This window comes from Asterias rubens, chromosome 14 (genome assembly GCF_902459465.1).
Source record: "Asterias rubens chromosome 14, eAstRub1.3, whole genome shotgun sequence".
NCBI classification, from domain to species: Eukaryota; Metazoa; Echinodermata; class Asteroidea; order Forcipulatida; family Asteriidae; genus Asterias; species Asterias rubens.
The window spans coordinates 9,130,704-9,151,274 of record NC_047075.1 but is presented as its reverse complement, the minus strand read 5'-3'; the positions used below and the strand labels follow the sequence as shown (position 1 = coordinate 9,151,274).

The 20,571-nt window shown below is 39.2% G+C and overlaps 1 protein-coding gene across 4 annotated transcripts in view; it reads right to left on the bottom strand.

The window, feature by feature from the left end:
- Window positions 1-1,403: 1,403 nt before the first annotated feature.
- The window catches only part of LOC117299294 (recombining binding protein suppressor of hairless-like), a 58,364-nt gene continuing 39,196 nt past the window's right edge, over window positions 1,404-20,571 (bottom strand). For all 4 annotated transcript variants that reach the window (XM_033782789.1, XM_033782790.1, XM_033782788.1 and 1 more), the window contains 9 exons: window positions 15,554-15,767; window positions 14,948-15,064; window positions 13,360-13,525; window positions 11,820-11,994; window positions 11,042-11,179; window positions 9,776-9,888; window positions 6,478-6,618; window positions 5,277-5,536; window positions 1,404-2,083 (listed from right to left, as the gene is read on the bottom strand). In XM_033782789.1, the coding sequence (XP_033638680.1) occupies window positions 1,882-2,083; window positions 5,277-5,536; window positions 6,478-6,618; window positions 9,776-9,888; window positions 11,042-11,179; window positions 11,820-11,994; window positions 13,360-13,525; window positions 14,948-15,064; window positions 15,554-15,767 (1,526 nt within the window). In that variant the 3' untranslated portion in view covers window positions 1,404-1,881. The remainder of the gene's footprint in view (window positions 2,084-5,276; window positions 5,537-6,477; window positions 6,619-9,775; window positions 9,889-11,041; window positions 11,180-11,819; window positions 11,995-13,359; window positions 13,526-14,947; window positions 15,065-15,553; window positions 15,768-20,571) is intronic.

The window sequence follows — 20,571 nt, the reverse complement described above, 5'->3', positions numbered from 1 at the left end:
TTTTAACTTTTAACATTTTAAAAATCGCTGCGTGATCTTAAAAAATACATACAGGTTAATAATCAGTTATCTCTGCTGAATTAACGATATAAAAATATATATAATTTCGTAAACTTGAGATAAACTTCAAAAAGGTTTGAAGTGAGACATGGGACAACAAAACTGTAAAAAAAACTATCAAGGTCAAAGTTGAAAAGGTCAAAAGGTCAAAAGGTCAAATAGTGTGGTAATAAATTTGTCATTGTACATACCGTGAATATTTGATACTTGCAACTAGACTGGCTATAAGTCACTTTAAGCAAAACAGTTCTTTGGTACTTAAAAACACATACATGTACATGTATTGGGTTCTGAAGGGGCTAATTAGGGCTTGATGCTTCAGTTGGTTTTATTGTGTATAACTATGAAAAATGAGTGTGAAAGTTGGAAAGAAGTTTGGGGTTTTGTTTTGGTATTCATTTGTCATTTGAAGGTTAAATTCTGCAACGAAATGGGAAAACATTTCCTTGGGGTAATATTATCAACAAAACTTTAACAGTGAGCCATAATTTATGTCAGGGGTCATTTTGTTGCTTACAGCCTTCAAGTAAAGAAAAAAAGTACTTTGTGCGCCTAGCAGAATGGCGTAAGCCATAGAGTTATATATAAGAACTAGAGGGCCCAATGGCCTATATACGCGACCCGGCATGCGCGCAGGCGGCCATTTTCTAAGTTGACAAAACAGGCATTGCTTAGCGTGTGTTTGTGCGGCCATTTTGAAAGTTGAAAAAACAGCATCGCGTAGCGTTCAATAAACTTAAACTCAAACATGTGTTTCATATTCAACGAGCGAACAGAATGGCGCGCGAGTATCTCCTTCGGTCCCGTCGCGTTTGTGCAAGAAGCATCACCAGTGCGCCCTCTAGTTCTTACATGTAACTTTATGGTGTAAGCCAGTCACTCTTCTTGAATAGAGATGTCAAGAATGGTAACCCTGTAAACGGTCCCATCATCATTGTTTTCCTTAGCGGTGGTGCGGGACACTAGACGGGGCCTTGTGGTTAACCCTCAAGGGTAACTTGTCACCTCTTTGGAAACAAGAGGACTGTCTCCAAAATGAAGTGTCATGAAGTTGGGATTAAGGGTGTGCCAATTAGTTTCCCTGGGTCAAGTCCTGCCCCTGGTACGTTTGAATAGCTTTGACGTCATTCCAGGGGCTCACCTGGGTCATCCCCCAGTGCCCTGCTTGTGGAACGGGCCCAATTTCATGGAGCTGCTCAGCACAAACATTTGCTTAGCATGAAATGTTTGCCCCCCCAAAAAAACAGATTACCAGCCAAATTTCAACGTGATTTTTAGGATAAGCAAACAACAGCTGGATACCAGTAATAAGCAATATCCAACAAATGGAAATTTGGCTGGTAATCCTGTTTTTACCAAGGAAGAAATTTGTGCTAAGCAAATTTTTGTGCTTAGCAGCTCTTTAAAATTGGTCTCTGGTGTAGAGACGAAGCATCAAGACAGTTTTCCTTAAAATCTCCAACAGCATCATTTTCTAAAGGCATATTTTTACTGCATCAGGAATATACATTGTACAACCAGGGCTTTCTCGTTGGCACAAAATGGTGAAACACCCCTCTTTCAAAATGAAGGGTTCCAGTGAGGCACTGTATAAACATTATAATGACGTCTTCTATAGCGCCGGTATCCACTAAAAGTGCTCATGGCGCTTTAACATGCAGCCCTCCGCAGATCAAGCATGTCGACACCCCTCTTGATCAACATCCATAATGCAAGATGGGTTGTCAGTTATTTGGTCCCGAGTTTCTTTCATAGTTTTTGTTTTTGTTTTACTTGTCCGAGTCAAAAGAGGGCAAGTTTCACAGAAACAACCCCGCGAGGCTAATGGATCATTCCATCGGAGAGTCCATTGATGGGTCGGGGGCCGGGTTCTGGGGTGTATGTGAAGGTGAGACCAGTGGGGTAGATGATGCCGTCGTTGCGTACTAGTGTGACTGGTACTTGGGTTGGCCTCCTCACCCACCTCCATTCACCACGGAACGCTGAAATGTCTGGGACCACACAAAGCATGTACTCGGCACACCTGCAACAACAATCCACAAAAAAAGAAGTAATAATTATTATTATTTTATTTGCCATAACAGTACAAAACATAATACTTTGACAATAATACCCCGAGATGGGCAAGGCACAACAAAAGCAAATACATACTATGATCCGTAGATCTGTTGCCCCACATTTGGGGTACACAATAAAATTAATATAGATTTAACATAGTATACATGTAGTACACAAAGCATTAAAAAAAACAGATAATTATACAACCAATAGCAAATAATAAATATATAATAAGAATACAAAATAAATTGAAAATAAATAATTAGAAATAACGATAAGGTAAGGATAAACAATAGAAGTGTTACAACAGGGAAAGAGCAGTGTTTTTTCCTGTGTATTGACCCAATTCACCTGACGTCATGATCAAAATTATCTTGAATGCGCCATTTTGGTGTTTAAATGTCACTGTGCGTTATTCAGTGAAGTGCGCATTTTAGGCAATGTGGCGTTTACAGGAAAACCTAATGCCCACCAAAATGGTGAGCGTGGCACAGTCGCCACGTGTGACGTCAAGCAAGGGGTCAAAATACATCAAGTCAATTTTAACAAAATTTTACAAAAGCCAAAACAGGGAATATACTCTATATAGGTTCCTGACCTCAAGGATCAAGGTTTCACGACTCACTTGTCCTGAAGTGAAATATTCAGTAGGGGCTTTCAAATAATGTTCACTCTTCTATCAACTATTAAAGCCATTATACACTTTCGGTACAGAAAAAAAATTCACAAATAATTTACAGGGTTTACAGAAGGTAAAGGTGAAAGACTTCTCTTGAAATATTAGTTCATGAAATGCTTTACTTTTTGAGAAAACATTAAAACAATATCAATTCTCGATAGCGAGAATTACAGATTTATTTTAAACACATGTCATGACATGGCGAAACGTGCGGAAACAAGGGTGGGTTTTCCCGTTATTTTCTCCCGACTCCGATGACCGATTGAGCCTAAATTTTCACAGGTTTGTTATTTTATATATAAGTTGTGATACCAGAGTGCTGGACTTGGACAATACTGTTTACCGAAAGTGTATAATGGCTTTAAGAAGGCAATGAAGAGAAAGTTGAAACAACTTGCCAGATCTCTAAGCCGAGCTGCAGTTCTGACCTCATAAAAAAAAAAATTATACTGATTTTTTGTTCACTCCAAATTTGACCATGACATGATCGAATAATCTGTCTTTTGAATTAAGGCAGGCCCACAAAGCCCAGCTTTTACCCCACCCCCCATTTTTTCTTGTTGCCGTTTCACACATTTTATTTAGTGTCTGTCTTTTTGCGCTGTTGTTTTTGTCCGTCACGCGGAGTCACGGACGGAGATTTTCTCCAACCCGTTCTCTTGTGTAGATTCTTTAATGTTACATTTTAGAATAAAAGAAGAAATGAAGACGATTAGAGTATACTGCCGAAAAGGTTGAGACCACACCGGCTCTTTTCAGAGCAAACACACTACCACAAAAGAGATTTATACATGGTTCCACATGTCAGTGATTTTATAGACCTCTCTTTTGCAACGTCACAGCCCGAGTTTTTGCCAACCCAGATTGGAAAACTATAGAAAGCCATAAGTGCAAATCAAGAATAGATCGCTATTTTTGGTAACAATGTTTCAAAATTTGTTGATGTTGTTTAAAACAAAGCAACTTATCATGAGAGGTATTTTATTTATATGAAAATTTGCAGAAAATGTTGAATTTTGTGGAAACATCTGTTTTTACGATTGAGTGTTTTACTAACATTCGGCCGACCATGCCAACCAAGGCGGTTTGTTTATCAACAAAAGAAAGGTCTATAAGTAGCTGTTCAAAATCTGAAGTGAATAAATAAATAAATAATGGACAGATAGCCGCCATTTTTATGACTGAGACAGATTTCGGATGTGCATTCGTGCGCGTAATGCAGCTAAACAACCATTTTATAAACAGCTCCAGCTGGTCATTATCAACCACTTAGGGAGCGTCTCAAAAGTCAGATCGCTTGGAACATTCCAAATGAGAACACATCACCGTCCCGCAGGGCATACTCCGTGTCCCCGCTGGATCGCGGGCATATCCCCGTTTGGACGTTCCACCGCGGGCGCTGTTCCCGCATGTTCACAGGCAAGAAATCTATGCATTCCCATTGGGACGGTTGTCCGGTTTTACCCATTTGGGAACTCGGCCTGTATGCGAACGTGTAATTTCTAACAAAATGGCATCTCGATCCCGTACGTCGCTGGTGAATTCCGGTGAGTAATGTTTTCCCTTCGAAAAAGTTTACACTATGAATACACAACAATCTTTTTAAAGAGGGATTGGCACTTACGTTTGTAGTTGGATGCAAAACATGAGGTTTATTTTGATTTGAAGGGTAGTGTAAACTGGGTTCAGCGACGCAAGTGTTTCGACGTATCACCCATGTGTGTACGACGGTCGGTAGGATGGAAGGTTAAGATTACCCAGACTTGAAATACATGCATGATTATCCAGACTTATCAAATTTAAAACAATCTCAGTCATTGGTCACCACTTAACTGCAGTTTAAAATGACACTACGCATCTCTGAAGTGTGGAAGTTATGTAAAATAAGATTATCCTCCTATCCTATATTGTACTATGAAATAACGTTAATAATATATTAAGGTAGTCTGGATTTGAGGAAATTGCGGGGAGCGTGAGTCACGTAACGGAACATTATAGACTTGATTATTCTAACAAAATTGACAACATATTTAAAAGTAGTCAAATTGTTTCAGACTGGCTTAAAACATTTATTTATGAACCTACCTTTTGTTGTTGTTTGTTTACTCCTTGACTGAGTCAACGCAACTCCGGCAATGGGAGCGCAAACATATGCACGCAATCCGGCACAAATTAGCAATGTGCAAATGTTCCCCTTTGGACAACCAGGCAGATCGTTCCCGTTGGAACGTTCCCAAGGGAATGGTCAAAATATCATGCCGCTGTGTCCCAACGGGCATGCGGACGCGGTCCACCTAAAAAGGAACAATCAAATGGGAACGTTCCGTTTTGACGGGAACGTTCACGACTTTTGAGACGCTCCCTTAAGCACACCCACGTGACGCGCTCTCCACCAATAGGAACAGCGAAACTGTCTAAAGGTATTTATGAATGTGGATGAATAAATAAATAAATATTGTTCAGACTGCTGCCTCCATACCTGTACATAGTCTCCGCCTCAACATCTCCAAACCACACCTTCAAGTTCGGCGTGAAGTTTTCACCGGTCAGTTCCAACATGGCCACGTCACCACCCCCATTCAGCTGGAGGTCAATCACCACAGGTACCGGTGTGACCGGTGCCTTGACCGGTCCCATCCCTTCGTAGAAACTGTACTCGGCTTTGTCGGTGCTGATGATGGTCCAGGAAGCACCATCGTTGATGATTTCTTTGTCGGTTTCTTTAGGGCAAGGTGTGGCCTATAATAAAACGAAAATAGTGAAATTAATAATAATTCATAACAGGTGTCTGCCCTTGATCTCTTGAGATCAATGGCGTCTGCAAAAAAGTCCCTTGGGCATGCATGCTTTTACTTATATGCCCTCTAAAGCGTGTCGTGCCAGTGAGCATCAAATGTGTCCAAAGCGCCCGACGCGTCCTATCCAGTCAATATAATAGTATACAAATATTGAGTGGCTCAGAGTGGAATGGGAGGAATATTATCGCTCGGTAAAATTTGGACTGTTCCATTTCACGAGGCAAAGTCGAGTGAATTCTTGGTCACCGTATCTTGACTGCACAGCATTAACACGCAAACGCAACGCAAGATTTGCGCGTCTTGCGTACACACGGCACACGACTGTGAGAGTACGAACAAAAATGGGAATTCCTTAACGTTGGGAGCTGCATTATTTTATGAAAATGACGGATTTGTGAAAAGTATAAAAATTATGACGATCAAAACCCTCCGCAGAAAAATATATGCAACCTAATAAAAATGTGCAATCTGCTGCAAAGAATAGGAAACACACAGATCAATTAAAACTAACGATAAATCTTAACAGTTGTTTTTTTCTGCTAAGCAGGTAAAACAAATTTGAGCCATTGTATTCAATACCCTCCCAGTGCAAAATTTGTCAACATCCCAAAACATCAGAACCAAATTTCATAGAGCTGCTAAGCACAACATCTTGCTTAGCATGAATAAAAACAGGATTGCCAACCAAATTTCTATTTGTTGCATACTGCTTGTTACTTGTGTTCAGCTGTTGTTTGCTTTTCCTGAACATCATCATGAAATTTGGTTGGTAATCCTTAATTTATCGAATGCAAACATTTCATGCTAAGCAAATTGTTGTTGTGCTTAGCAGCTCTATGAAATTGGGCCCGGATGACAGGTAAAACAAATTTGACCTCTGACCTGGAACTGGATGATCCTTTCTTGTGATAGACAGAGGTACATTCTCTCGGTATCTTTCATGTAGAAGGCACATTTATGGAGTTGTGAGACGGGATCATCGGCGTCCAGTAAAGCTGTCTGCTTGTCCACTTTTCTGATGATCTGCACATAATTAAAACAATACAGCTTTTAAAATGAGTGTCGGGGCCTCGCGCTTAAGAGCACCGGATTCAAGCTCTGGTGTTTGATCAGCAGGGTGTGGGTTTGAGTCACGGTTGTGACACTTGTGTCCTTAAAAGGAAACTTAACCATGATTGCTTCGTTAAGTTGGGGAGGCAATGCTTTCCGCTATACCAGCCAGGCTTCTGATTGATGATACCCAAGCCTACATCCATATGGACTGTAAACATCATGCAACATCAAACGGTCATAGGCCCTTTTGGAATCTACTGCTTTTTGGAATCTACTGCTCAGTCCTCTCGTCTGAAGCCCTGAGCCTATTCCAAAAGCACACTCAATATTATCAAAACAATCGCGGGTCAAGCTAGCCTTTGCAGAATCTGGAGCCGAAGCCGTGGTTTCGAAAAGGGCCATAGTTTTTGTGATCTGTTGCATTCGGCAGTTAACTCAGACTGAATTTGGTTGCATTCAGCAGTCGAGTGACCTCATATTGGTGTTGTATTTTGTTTTGTTGTATGTAGCAGTCAACTCAAGTTTATACCTTGATGGAATTTGTTGCATTCAGCAGTCAAGTGACCTCATATTGGTGTTGTATTTTGCTTTGTTGTATGTAGCAGTCAACTCAAGTTTATATGTACCTTGATGAAATTTGTTGCATTCAGCAGTCAAGTGACCTCATATTGGTGTTGTATTTTGTTTTGTTGTATGTAGCAGTCAACTCAAGTTTATACCTTGATGGAATTTGTTGCATTCAGCAGTCAAGTGACCTCATATTGGTGTTGTATTTTGTTTTGTTGTATGTAGCAGTTAACTCAAGTTTATACCTTGATGGAATTTGTTGCATTCAGCAGTCAAGTGACCTCATATTGGTGCTGTATTTTGTTTTGTTGTATGTAGCAGTCAACTCAAGTTTATACCTTGATGGAATTTGTTGCATTTGACTGAGTTCACGGTCTCCCATACTAGCCAAGTCACCACATACACATGTATACTGATTGTATTTAGCAGGGCAAACACCCTTGCTCAGTCCTAACACATTCACATAACACTCGTGGTGCATCAAAGGGTGATTTTCATATTAACTTCAGTCGAACTTCATATTATAAAAATTGTCTCATTTCAAATGGTATAATATTTTGGAACAACCTCCAAACCAGCATTATGCAATCCCTCACGCTTGAAAGTTTCTCAAGGAAAATTAAAACTTCTTTCTTAAATATGTATTTACTAGGCCTGGGGTGGATTTCACAAAGAGTTAGGACTAGTCTTATCTCGACTTAGGACGAGTTACTCGTCCTAACTTAAGACTAGCAATGCGTTTTTGATATCTCTTAGGACTAGTCCTAAGTTAAGACTAGTCCTAACTCTTTGTGAAATCCACCCCAATAGTGATAACTGTTAAATGTCATTGTAATCATCTTGTTTCACTCAAAACAATGTACCTATTTACTTATCTGGTTGGTCCCGTCCGTCCGTCTGTCTGTCTGTCTAGTCTTGTCTGTCCCAGAGTAAATTTTTAAAAAGCACTATGCTTCAAATTCTCCCTGCATGTTGGTAATAACTTAACGGAGTATCTTTAGCCATGTTATAATTATGTCTCAATTCTGTGGACTGTATAATGCTTGTATTACATTTGATGCTTTTGTTGTTGTTGCCAATATTGAAATAAATGTCCAAACACGCAAACAAACAAAAACATGCCCTGCACAATGCAACGAAATCCCTAGTTGCACTTTGTTACATTTGGCATGGTTCTCATTTCAACTGTACTGCATTTTGTTGTATTTGGCAGTCTATATGGAGGGACCCTAATGTGGGTTAGGGTTTTAAGTATGGCGTTGTGTACGTACCAATCTAGGGAGAGCCATTCCAGTTACTATTAGGGTTTTAAGTATGGCGTTGTGTACGTACCAATCTAGGGAGTGCCATTCCAGTTACTATTAGGGTTTTAAGTATGGCGTTGTGTACGTACCAATCTGGGGAGAGCCATTCCAGTTACTATTAGGGTTTTAAGTATGGCGTTGTGTACGTACCAATCTAGGGAGTGCCATTCCAGTTACTATTAGGGTTTTAAGTATGGCGTTGTGTACGTACCAATCTAGGGAGTGCCATTCCAGTTACTATTAGGGTTTTAAGTATGGCGTTGTGTACGTACCAATCTAGGGAGAGCCATTCCAGTTACTATTAGGGTTTTAAGTATGGTGTTGTGTACGTACCAATCTGGGGAGAGCCATTCCAGTTACTATTAGGGTTTTAAGTATGGCGTCGTGTACGTACCAATCTAGGGAGAGCCATTCCAGTTACTATCAGGGTTTTAAGTATGGTGTAGTGTACGTACCAATCTGGGGAGTGCCATTCCAGTTACTATTAGGGTTTTAAGTATGGCGTTGTGTACGTACCAATCTAGGGAGTGCCATTCCAGTTACTATTAGGGTTTTAAGTATGGTGTAGTGTACGTACCAATCTGGGGAGAGCCATTCCAGTTACTATTAGGGTTTTAAGTATGGTGTAGTGTACGTACCAATCTAGGGAGTGCCATTCCAGTTACTATTAGGGTTTTAAGTATTTAAGTATGGCGTTGTGTACGTACCAATCTAGGGAGTGCCATTCCAGTTACTATTAGGGTTTTAAGTATGGCGTTGTGTACGTACCAATCTAGGGAGTGCCATTCCAGTTACTATTAGGGTTTTAAGTATGGCGTTGTGTACGTACCAATCTAGGGAGAGCCATTCCAGTTACTATTAGGGTTTTAAGTATGGCGTTGTGTACGTACCAATCTAGGGAGAGCCATTCCAGTTACTATTAGGGTTTTAAGTATGGCGTTGTGTACGTACCAATCTAGGGAGAGCCATTCCAGTTACTATTAGGGTTTTAAGTATGGCGTTGTGTACGTACCAATCTAGGGAGAGCCATTCCAGTTACTATTAGGGTTTTAAGTATGGTGTTGTGTACGTACCAATCTAGGGAGAGCCATTCCAGTTACTATTAGGGTTTTAAGTATGGTGTTGTGTACGTACCAATCTGGGGAGTGCCATTCCAGTTACTATTAGGGTTTTAAGTATGGCGTTGTGTACGTACCAATCTAGGGAGAGCCATTCCAGTTACTATTAGGGTTTTAAGTATGGCGTTGTGTACGTACCAATCTAGGGAGAGCCATTCCAGTTATTATGTCCACCAGTTTGACTGTTGACCCGTAGTGGATGTAGCCGTCTCGCACCGTAAACTCCTCACTTTCTGATTCCTCATCATCCACTAGGAAATAAAAAATAAAAATACATTTTCAGAAATGAGGGAATAAAGCCTGGTTCCTATTTCCTGTTTTTTTTTGCAGCAAATTTTTTTCGCAGGACTTGAGCACAACTTCAAACTAATTGTTGTGAATTTGTGGAATCTAGCAGTCTCCTGAAGACTGACCGACAAAGAATACTGTCCGAAACACTGATTTCATCACTTTCTTTGAAAACCACATTAAAGCCATTGGACACTTTCGGTTCAGAAAAAAAACAAAAAAAGTTCACAGATTTACAAATAACTTACAGGGTTTACAGAAGGCAATGGTGAAAGACTTCTCTTGAAATATTATTCCATGAAATGCTTTACTTTTTGAGAAAACAGCAAAACAATATAAATTCTCGTTTACGAGAATTACGGATTTATTTGAAACACATGTCATGACACGGCGAAACGCGCGGAAACAAGGGTGGGTTTTTCCGTTGTTACTCCCGACTCCGATGACCGATTGAGCCTAAATTTTCGCAGGTTTGTTATTTGATATAGAAGTTGTGGTACACAAAGTGTGGGCCTTGGACAACACCGTTTACCGAAAGGGTCCAATGGCTTTAACTCAAAAGCAAGATTAAAGACTTGTTCATACTTCCTGTTTTCGCAGCAAATGTTTGGCAAGAGTTTACACATTCCCAGGAAGTATGAACCGGGCTTAAAGGCAGTGGACACTATTGGTAATTATTCAAATTAATTATTACATGTAGCACAAAACCTTACTTGGTAACGAGTAGGGAGAGGTCGATAGTATTAAACATTGTGAGAAACGGCTCCCTCTGAACTGAAGTAGTGTTCGAGAAAGAAAGAATTTTACATTAATTGGATTTGAAGACCTCAGATATAGAATTTGAGGTCTCGAAATCAAGCATCTGAAAGCACACAACCTCGTGTGGCAAGGGTGTTTTTTCTGTCATAGTTCCCTCGCAACTTGGATGACCAATTGAGCTCAAATTTTCACAGGTTTGTTATTTTATGCATATATTGAGCTACACCAAGTGAGAAGACTGGTCTTTGACAGTTACCAATAGTGTCCAATGTCTTGAACTTAAATGGTTTTACCACAACCAAAAAAATCACTGTACTCCCAAAGCACAGAAACAGTTCAAACTAAATTCAGCCTTACGTAAGTGTATTGTGAATGCTCCCCACTGCTGAGAGCTGGCATGGAAATTATTGTTCTCAACGTGAAGATATCTGGTACTGACTGTCTGCGATCGCAGCCGGTTGAACAGCGCCACCGTTGACCCTGAATGAATGCATACTAGAACGAAAACAAGAAAACAACAAATGAGATTCAATGCAAAGAAAGAAAAAAAACAGGGCCAAATTTCATAGAGCTGCTAAGCACAAGAATTTGCTTTGCATGAAATTTCTTCCTTGATAAAAACAGGATTACCAACCAAATTTTCATTTGTTGTTTGTCATCTGTAACCCAACTGTTCAAAAGCTTGCCCTGAATCATGTGACAAACATGTAGCAACTGCCTCCATAGTCCGAGGAATTCAAATTTAAAAATCAAGATACACCGTTTTGGCCCTAAAACATTTGGGAGGTTTAGCTGCACGTTTTTATGTGAACGTGAATGTGAGGAAACTGTGTCATTAAAACCTCATGTTTTTAGCATACGTCAAGTTACCATTTTTCATGTCAGGTACACGTGTACATGCACGCAGACGTGACACGTGAGCATGCAATAAGCCCAAAGTTTCACCCAGAAACAACACAATTTGTTGGCGTTCACATTTACGTATTTGCTTGTGTAACATGCAGCTAAACCTTGTGCACGCAGACGTCATACATGTACATGAGCATGCAATAAGCCAAAGGTAGCGTCGTCACCCAGAAACAATACAATTTTTTGCTGCTAAACCTCGCTTAAGACTCAAGTCTTCACTACTCACAATCGGCATTTTTGAGTGACTGTTTCTTCTTTGAGGGTTTGGAAATGACTTTGATTCGTTTGCTGTTGAAGACTCCGATGTCCTCTCCGCTGCCGTAGAACATCTTGACGGACAGAAGGAAATGTTTCCTCTTATCGGAGTCTGAGATGTAAAGCGTCTTGGCGGCGCAGTAATCCTGAAGAGAAAAAAAGGAATGCGAGTAAAAATATCAGAAACAAATCATCGTTTTTTTTAACAGCACTCAAATTTAGGGTTCTCCCCCCTCCCCCCTTTTCGAAACTGTAAAAAAAATCAGAAACAAATCATCTTTGTTTACACAGCATTTGTACTTAGGGTTCTCAAAGTAAGAAAAGCTTTTCAATGTTCTTCACACAGGATTTTTTAAACTGTGGGACATGTAAAGTGATGATTTGTTTGCGCTGACTTTTGTAGGATAGTGCTGGCTATGGGTTGGGTTCTGAGTCTCGGCTATCATAAAGGTACAGAGGACGAGTGCCTTACATAGTAACAGCTGACTCAAGACTGCCTCAGCGTGGCTGGCCCGCTCGCACAGTCTAGCCAACGGCACGCTTGGGTGACTTTATTACATATTTGTATTTGTCAATGCGTAACAAATCATCACTATTTTCAATGGGGAAAAAATCAAAGCAAACAAAGTGGGACTGAAAACCCCTACGCAATTAGGTAGGGACTGAAAAACACACAGCTCCCAGACAATACACCTGGGGTGGATTTCACAAAGAGTTAGGACCAGTCTTATCTCGAGTTAGGACCATATACTCGTCCTAACTTAGGACTATCCATGCAATTTGTATATCTCCTAGGACTAGTCCTAAGTTAGGACTAGTCCTAACTCTTTGTGAAACCGACCCCTGTCCATGTGGCCCTCAAGCTGAGCGTCGAAGCACGGGGAGGATCCCGCCCCTGCCCAGCCTGGAAGAGGCCAAGAGGCCGACCTCGCAGCACCTGGGTGGGCCAGCTGGAAGCAGACTTCCGAGTCCCGGGCTGATGGGCAGCTGTGGCAATCAGCAGCAGAACGCATTGGTTGGGCGGTTCTACGTCTCCCATGATGGATCAAGAGAGAATAATGATGAAGATGATGAAAACACACGCAATCAGGTAGGGACTGAAAACCCTGCAATAACTTATATTATTATTATTATATATATTATATTTAATATTATATTTATTGACCAAACCAACAGCAGACGAGCCGCCAATTACAGGAAAGGATACCAAAAAAAAAAAAAAAAAAAAAAAAAAAAAAAAAAATATTCATATATAGCCTATATAAAAACAATCTGATATGTACAAAGTTAACAATTAAAATAGAATCATCTTAGGAAAGAAAATTAAAGCATACATTGAAGATTAAGTAAAATAAAATAGGGAACAGAAACAGACCACCATGAACGACTGTGAAAATATATTTAAAATAAATTTTAAAAGCAAAAGCCTACATTAAATTATAAACAGAATAAACGATAAAAAGACAAGGGAAAAAAAATAAAAATATTATCCCTGATGTACATGACCGTACCTTGCCTTCCAGGTTTAGTTGCTGCATATCTTGATCGCTGTTTCCGATGCCCATGAAGGCACAGACCTGGGATCCAGCCTCCGTCTCACCGTCTCCCTGCATCTGCTCCCGTTTGCGTCTCCAGCCCGGATCAAGAAGGTAGATACACGGTGGAGGACAGAAGAACCTGAAGATGGAGGCAAGAGAAGACGTTCAAATAATGAGACAGAGGACGGGCATTGTTTTGTTCGTGCAACAACGTTGTATCTTAACCACTTCACATTGGTAGTTAAAAAACACTTTCCCACTCGCAGTATCATTTCAAAAAAAACTTTTGGGTGTATCTTGGGTACTATCAATCATCAGGCATTTGTACAAGCATCAGTCTAGGTGCCTAGTTTGAGGCGCAAAGCAAGCTGAACACAAATAATGAAGAAAAATACTTCACATAATGTTGAGGTGCAAAAGACTAAATGTAAGCAGATAAGTCTTAAAGGCAGTGGACACTTTTGGTAATTACTCAAAATAATTATTATCATAAAACCTTTCTTGATTACGTGTAATGGGGAGAGGTTGCTGGTATAAAACATTGTGAGAAACGGCTCCCTCTGAGTACAATAGTTTTTGAGAAAGAAGAAATTTTCCACAAATTTGATTTCAAGACCTCAGATTTAGAACTTGAGGTCTCGAAATCAACCATCTAAAGGCACACAACTTCGTGTGACAAGGGTGTTTTTTTCTTTCATTAGGCCGATTGAGCTCAAATTTTCACAGGTTTGTTATTCACTTGGTGTATCTCAACAAATGCATGAAATAACAAACCTGTGAAAATTTGAGCTCAATCGGTCGTCGAAGTTGCAGGATAAAAATGAAAGAAAAAACACCCTTGTCGCACGAAGTTGTGTGCGTTTAGATGGTTGATTTCGAGACCTCAAGTTCTAAACGTGTGGTCTCGAAATCAAATCCGTGGAAAATTACTTTTTTTTCTCGACACTACGTCACTTCAGCGGGAGCCGTTTTGTCACAATGTTTTATACTATCAACCTCTCCCCATATTCGTTACCCAGTGAGGTTTTATGGTGATAACTAGTTTGAGTACATTTAAAACAAATAGTGTCCACTGCCTTTAAGTCAACAATCAGATTTTGTAATTAATTCTTTGTTTCATTGGTAACCAATGCATTGCTACTAAAAGCGCCACAACAGCCCGGGACATTATACAGACTTCCCAGGGAGCTGAGACAGATAACAGGTTCGTTTTTGGCCCAATGACCAGGGCCCAATTTCATAGAGCTGCTTAAGCACACAATTTTGCTTAAGCAAAAAAACCTTGCTTTTATAGTAAAATCAGATTACTGGCCAAGACTCCACTTAATTGTTATGCTAGTAAGCAACAGCTAAATACCAGTCATAAGCAATGCACATGGCATAAAATTTTGGCCAGTAACATGTGTAAAACAAGCGAGCAATTTTCGTGCTTAAGCACAAATTTGGCTTAAGCAGCTCTATGAAATTGGCCCCAGAGCATTAATGTACAGTAAAGCACATTGATACATTGATCTCAACTGCGCTATAAAAACTTCTTACTTCTTATAAAGGTATCCCTTACCTCTTTTCTGTTCCGTATGATTTCTGTGCGACTTTAGCGTGTTGTATGACCACTGTTTGATGACACCTATCTCTTAAGTACTGTCCCATTGCCTCTTTGGTTAACCTCTTATCATTCCTGCAGAGAAATTAGGAAGAAGAACACGTTTTACCTTTATGGATTTCAACTCCTAGTCCTACGAGGGGGTAGCAATTTAAACAATTCCATTTACATATAGGAACAGTTGATCAATTCTGATAGATTCAGAGGGCATCACGTTGCCATATTAAAGGAACACGTTGCCTTAGATCGGTCGAGTTGGTCTTTGAAAACCGTTCTGTAACCGTTTGTTATAGAATGCATATGGGTAGAAAGATGATGTAAAAGTAGAATTCAATGATCTACACAAATATGCATTGAAATTGCGTTTTTTTCTTTTTACCTCGCATTTGGTAATCCGGAGCGTTCAGCACGCCGGACATGTGAGACCACGACACCGGGGAAGCTAATCGAACCGCACCCATTACTATTATTAGGGATTCTACATTGTAGGTTTTTCCCTTTGAAACTGTACAACACTTTTGCACCGACACAGCAATAAGGACGCTAAAAGTATTGATAACTCACCTTCCATTTGGAATCACACTTTCGTCCGGATTCGTCCCCGTGTTGGCGATCGCCGGAGGGGACGGGCTAGGTGCTGGACTGGGAGGGGTGTGCACCGTGGTTGCCATGGTACTGATGCTGAGTGGGGATGAGGTCGTTACCATGGTGACAAGGTCATTACTCATGAGTTTGTCGTTGGGGCCTTGGGGTACTGGCATGGCTTGAGATGTGGAATCTGAAAACAAAACAAAAAATCAAATGAACAAATTTAAAATCAACTTACATGTTATGAACAAAACAAAACTTCTTGAAGTCAAATTCATGACAACTTGGAACAGGCATTTTGGGGGTCTTATGAATGGCCCCCATACAAGGGGAAATGTAACTTCGGATGATTTCGGTTGAAAATACTCCACAACATAATGAGAAACACAAATTTAATTGGAGAGAAGTTGTGTTTACAAATTATTATAAAAAATATTGCAACGTTTTCTCATTTTTTCTCCTGACTCACACAACAGGGCCCAATTTAATAGAGCTGCTAAGCACGAAAATTTGCTTAGCATGAAATTTCTTCCTCGATAAAGACAGAATTACCAACAAAATTTCCATTTGTTGCATATTTCTTGTTACTGGTATTCAGCTGTTGCTTGCTCATCCTGAAAATCACGTGGAAATTTGGTTGGTTATCCTGTTTTTATCAAGTAAGAAATTTCATGCTTAAGAAGCAAGTAATGGTGCAAGCAGCTCTACGAAATTGTGTAAGTCCAAAACTCTCCCATGTTTTGTTTTTGTGTACAAATGTATGGTTAATCACACAGAACAGAAGGCTACAACTGTTTTGCCAGCTCAACCTATCCCTAAACAAATACCTATATTAAAAGCTAATAATAAAATCACTTTACTTTGACTGCGCACCTCAACCAATCATGTTTAATACTTTTATTAATTTTTTAATTAAAGCCACTTCACTTTAACTGCAATTCTACCAACCTCTACTTGAATGAGTTTTTTTTTTAAATAAAATCACTTCACTTCAATTGAACACAGAACCCCGAATGCTAAGGATTAGGTCTTTTTAAATCTCAAACTTCTTCCCACTCCTTGCAGTAATAATACCAGCCGTCAATTTCACAAAACTCTTCCTAACTTAAGACTAACCTTAGGACTTACATGTAGATGTAGGACGAGTCCCAACCCTGCACTGTAGCATGCACACCTTAAGATTAATCCTAAGTTAGGACGAGTTACTCGTTAGTCCTAACTCGAGATAAGACAAGTCCTAACTCTTTGTGAAATCGACCCCTGGCACTTTGTATCCTTTGGCAAAAGGCGCGTTGTAAATACGGTTATTATTATTATTATTATTATTATTATTATTATTATTATTATTATTATTATTATTGTTATATTATTCAGTCAACTATGTCATACTTTTATAAATTAGAAAAAAATATATAATAATACCAAACCTTAAAGACAGTGTACACTACTGGTAATTGTCAAAGACCAGTCTTCTCACTTGGTGTATCTCAACATGTATGCATGAAATAACGAACCTGTGAAAATTTGAGCTCAATCGGTCATCGGACTTGGGAGATAACTATGAAAGTAAAAAACACCCCTGTCACACAAAGTTGGGTGCATTTAGATGGTTGATTTCGAGACCTCAAATTCTAAACTTGAGGTCTCGAAATCAAAATCGTGGAAAATTACTTCTTTCTCGAAAACTGTGTCACTTCAGAGGGAGCCGTTTCTCACAATCTTTTAAACCATCAACCTCTCCCCATTACTCGTTACCAAATGAGGTTTTATGCTGATAATTATTTTGAGTAATTACCAATAGTGTCCACTGCCTTTAAATTGCTTTCTCTACCAAACCTTATGTACTTTTAATATTCTAAAAAAATAAAATAAAATCACTTCACTTTAATTGCAGACCGATCCCCAAGTCAACTACATGTAAATACCTGTAGTTTATACATGTATGTAAACCCGTCAGTGTTAATGTACATTCTCCGATAATCAATACCAATAGTACAGTCAATGGGTTGCTTATTAGACTGGTGGTCCAACTGTAAGGATTGAGTGGCAGAAGTTGCAGTTCCCCTGGGAACCCAACATGTGTGTGTTTTGCTCGAACAAAACAAGAGATAACAATGCCGGGTTACAAATGATAAAGTTTATTTCAACCCTATATTATCAAATATCGCGATACTAATTTGGAAACGATTTCGATATCGGACAATTTGGTTTTCATTGAAATATTGATATATCGCGATATATCGCAATATCGATTAAGTATGGCAATATCGCGATGTTTTTCCTACATTGTAGCTAAGACATCTTGCACCCCATAGGTTTGGAGTAAACCCAGAAGAATATGTCATGAGAACACCTCTCTTATGCTATGACTGTCTATTCTACAACTTTGATTGGGAGTTTGAAGACTGATGATGTCAAATTTAATAATCGCGATTATATCGAATATTGCGATATATTTGGCGATATATCATGACTAAAAAAAATCACTATCGCCCGAGCTTATTCAACCCTACAGTCTCTTTGCATGCAATGAGCACTCTTTTAGGTGGTGTCCTTCATAAATTGTCATTACTGTGTAAATATAAATCTTTACAATGATCTTTCTGACCAGTGCATTGTTTAAAGGAACACGTTGCCTAGGATCGGACGAGTTGGTCTATGAAAAGCGTTTGAAACCGTGTGTTATGAAATGCATGTGGTTAGAAAGATGTTTTAAAAGTAGAATACTTGATGATCCACACAAGTATCTCAAAATTGCATGGTTTTCATTTTAAGTCGCGAACTAACACGGTCGGCCATTTATGGGAGTCAAATTTTTTACTCCCATAAATGGCCGACCGTGTTTGTCGACGAGGTAAAACAAAAACCACGCAATTTCGAGGTATATTTGTGTGGATCATTGTATTCTACTTTAACAACATCTTTCTACCCATATGCATTTTATAACGAACGGTTACAAAACGCTTTTCAAAGACCAACTCGACCGATCCAAGGCAATGTGTTCCTTTAAAGACACTGGACACTATTGGTACTTGTCAAAGACAAGTCTTCCTACTTGGTGTATCTCTACATAATATACATAAAATAACAAACCTGTGAAAATTTGAGCTCACTTGGTCGTCGTAGATGTGAGAGAATAATGGAAGTAAAAACACCCTTGTCACATGAAGTTGTGTGCTTTCAGATGCTTTATTTCGAGACCTCAAAATCTAATTCTGAGGTCTCGAAATCAAATTCAAATATTTAAGTGAGAATAAGTTCTTTCTCTAATAATATAACTATGTTTACTTTAGAGGGAGCTGTTTCTCACAATGTTTTATACTATCAGCAGCTCTCCATTGCTTGTTACCAAGTAAGGTTTTAAACTAACAGTTATTTTGAGTAGTTACCAAAAGTGTCTTGTGTTTCTTATGCAAAGACGAACAATATGCCTTGCCCAGTTTGCCATTAGAAAGCTAGAATATCAGGCCTGCACACTTAAAGCCATTATACACTTTCGGTACAGAAAAAAAAAAAAAAAGATTTTCCCCGTTATTTTCTCCCGACTCCGATGACCGATTGAGCCTAAATTTTCACAGGTTTGTTATTTTATATACAAGTTGTGATACACGAAGTGTGGGACTTGGACAATACTGTTTACCGAAAGTGTACATGTATAATGGCGACAGAAACTATGCGAGAGTGAATTTTATAATCAGCGATGTAATTCTTACAGTAGGGAGAATGTTATGGGTGCCTACAATGTATCTTCCGCCAATTTATGATTTTAATCAGGCATGTGTTACCGATTATTTGCCAAAGTACAACTTTAAAGGACGGGTGTAATTGCGATTTTGAATCACGCATGTGTGGGCAATATTCCACCCTTTTGTAATTTTTAATCACAAATGTAACCGATCTTTTGCCAATTTGCAATTTTCAATAACATTATGCGTAGCCGAATCTTTCGCCAATTTGCACTTTTTAATCATAAATCTGTTGCAGGTCTTTTGCCAATTTATCACATTACATGTATGCGTCAACAAACTTTTGCTTATTATATTCAACTTTAAATCATGCATAAAATGTGTGATCGATCTTTCTCCAATTTGTGGTTTTAGAGAGAGGAATTCAATCAAACGATTCATTCATTCATTCTGAAAAAAAAAAATTCTCTATGAAATGTCTCAGATTGTTTTTCAAATTACTGATTATTCTTTCTGCAGTGATAGGACCTACATGTAAACGCTCCAGATTTTCTGCAACATCTCAAAACTACTACATGTACCTGTCTGTTTTACAAACATTTTAGGATTGAAACAATCAAACAGAAACTTTCCAAAAACAAATTTAAATGTATTTAGTGAACTCTTGGCCCCCCCCCCCCCCAAATCGCCCAGCAAAAGATCAAATTGGTTTTGTTCTTTTTGCCTCCAATTGGCCACGCGCGTGTTCATGTACACACAAACTTCCGGATGCGTCGTGTACCGGAATCGTCTATTATCTGTACTAAAGAAACGAGAATAGGCCACAAATACCATTCTGAGTGTGGTCCATCAGAACCGAGATCAGAATAAAGATGAAATTGAAGAAGACATTTCAACGTTTGCCCGCAATGTTTTATTTGAACAAACATTTTAATGATATCAAGAAAATTATGTATATTTTGTACTTTGTTGCGTATTTTCTAATGACAGTCAATCAAAAAGTGGGGGGGGGCATCTGATATGCTGTCCCCCAAAGTCTGAAAAGTGGGGGGGGGGGACACATGTCCCCCCCGTCCCCCACCCATCGACGCCTTTGCAATTGGCACCGAGGATAAAGCTCTTAATAGTGCTTTCTAGATGTAAATCCTGTCCGAAATCAAACTAAATTCTTCAACCCAAACACTCTTCAGTTTTGGTTTTTTTCATACGTATGTAATTGGATAATAAAATATCATATTGAAGCACTTAGCAGCCATAAAATTACATGTACTTTCCCTTACAATGTTTATTAGCTAAGCATAAATTTGC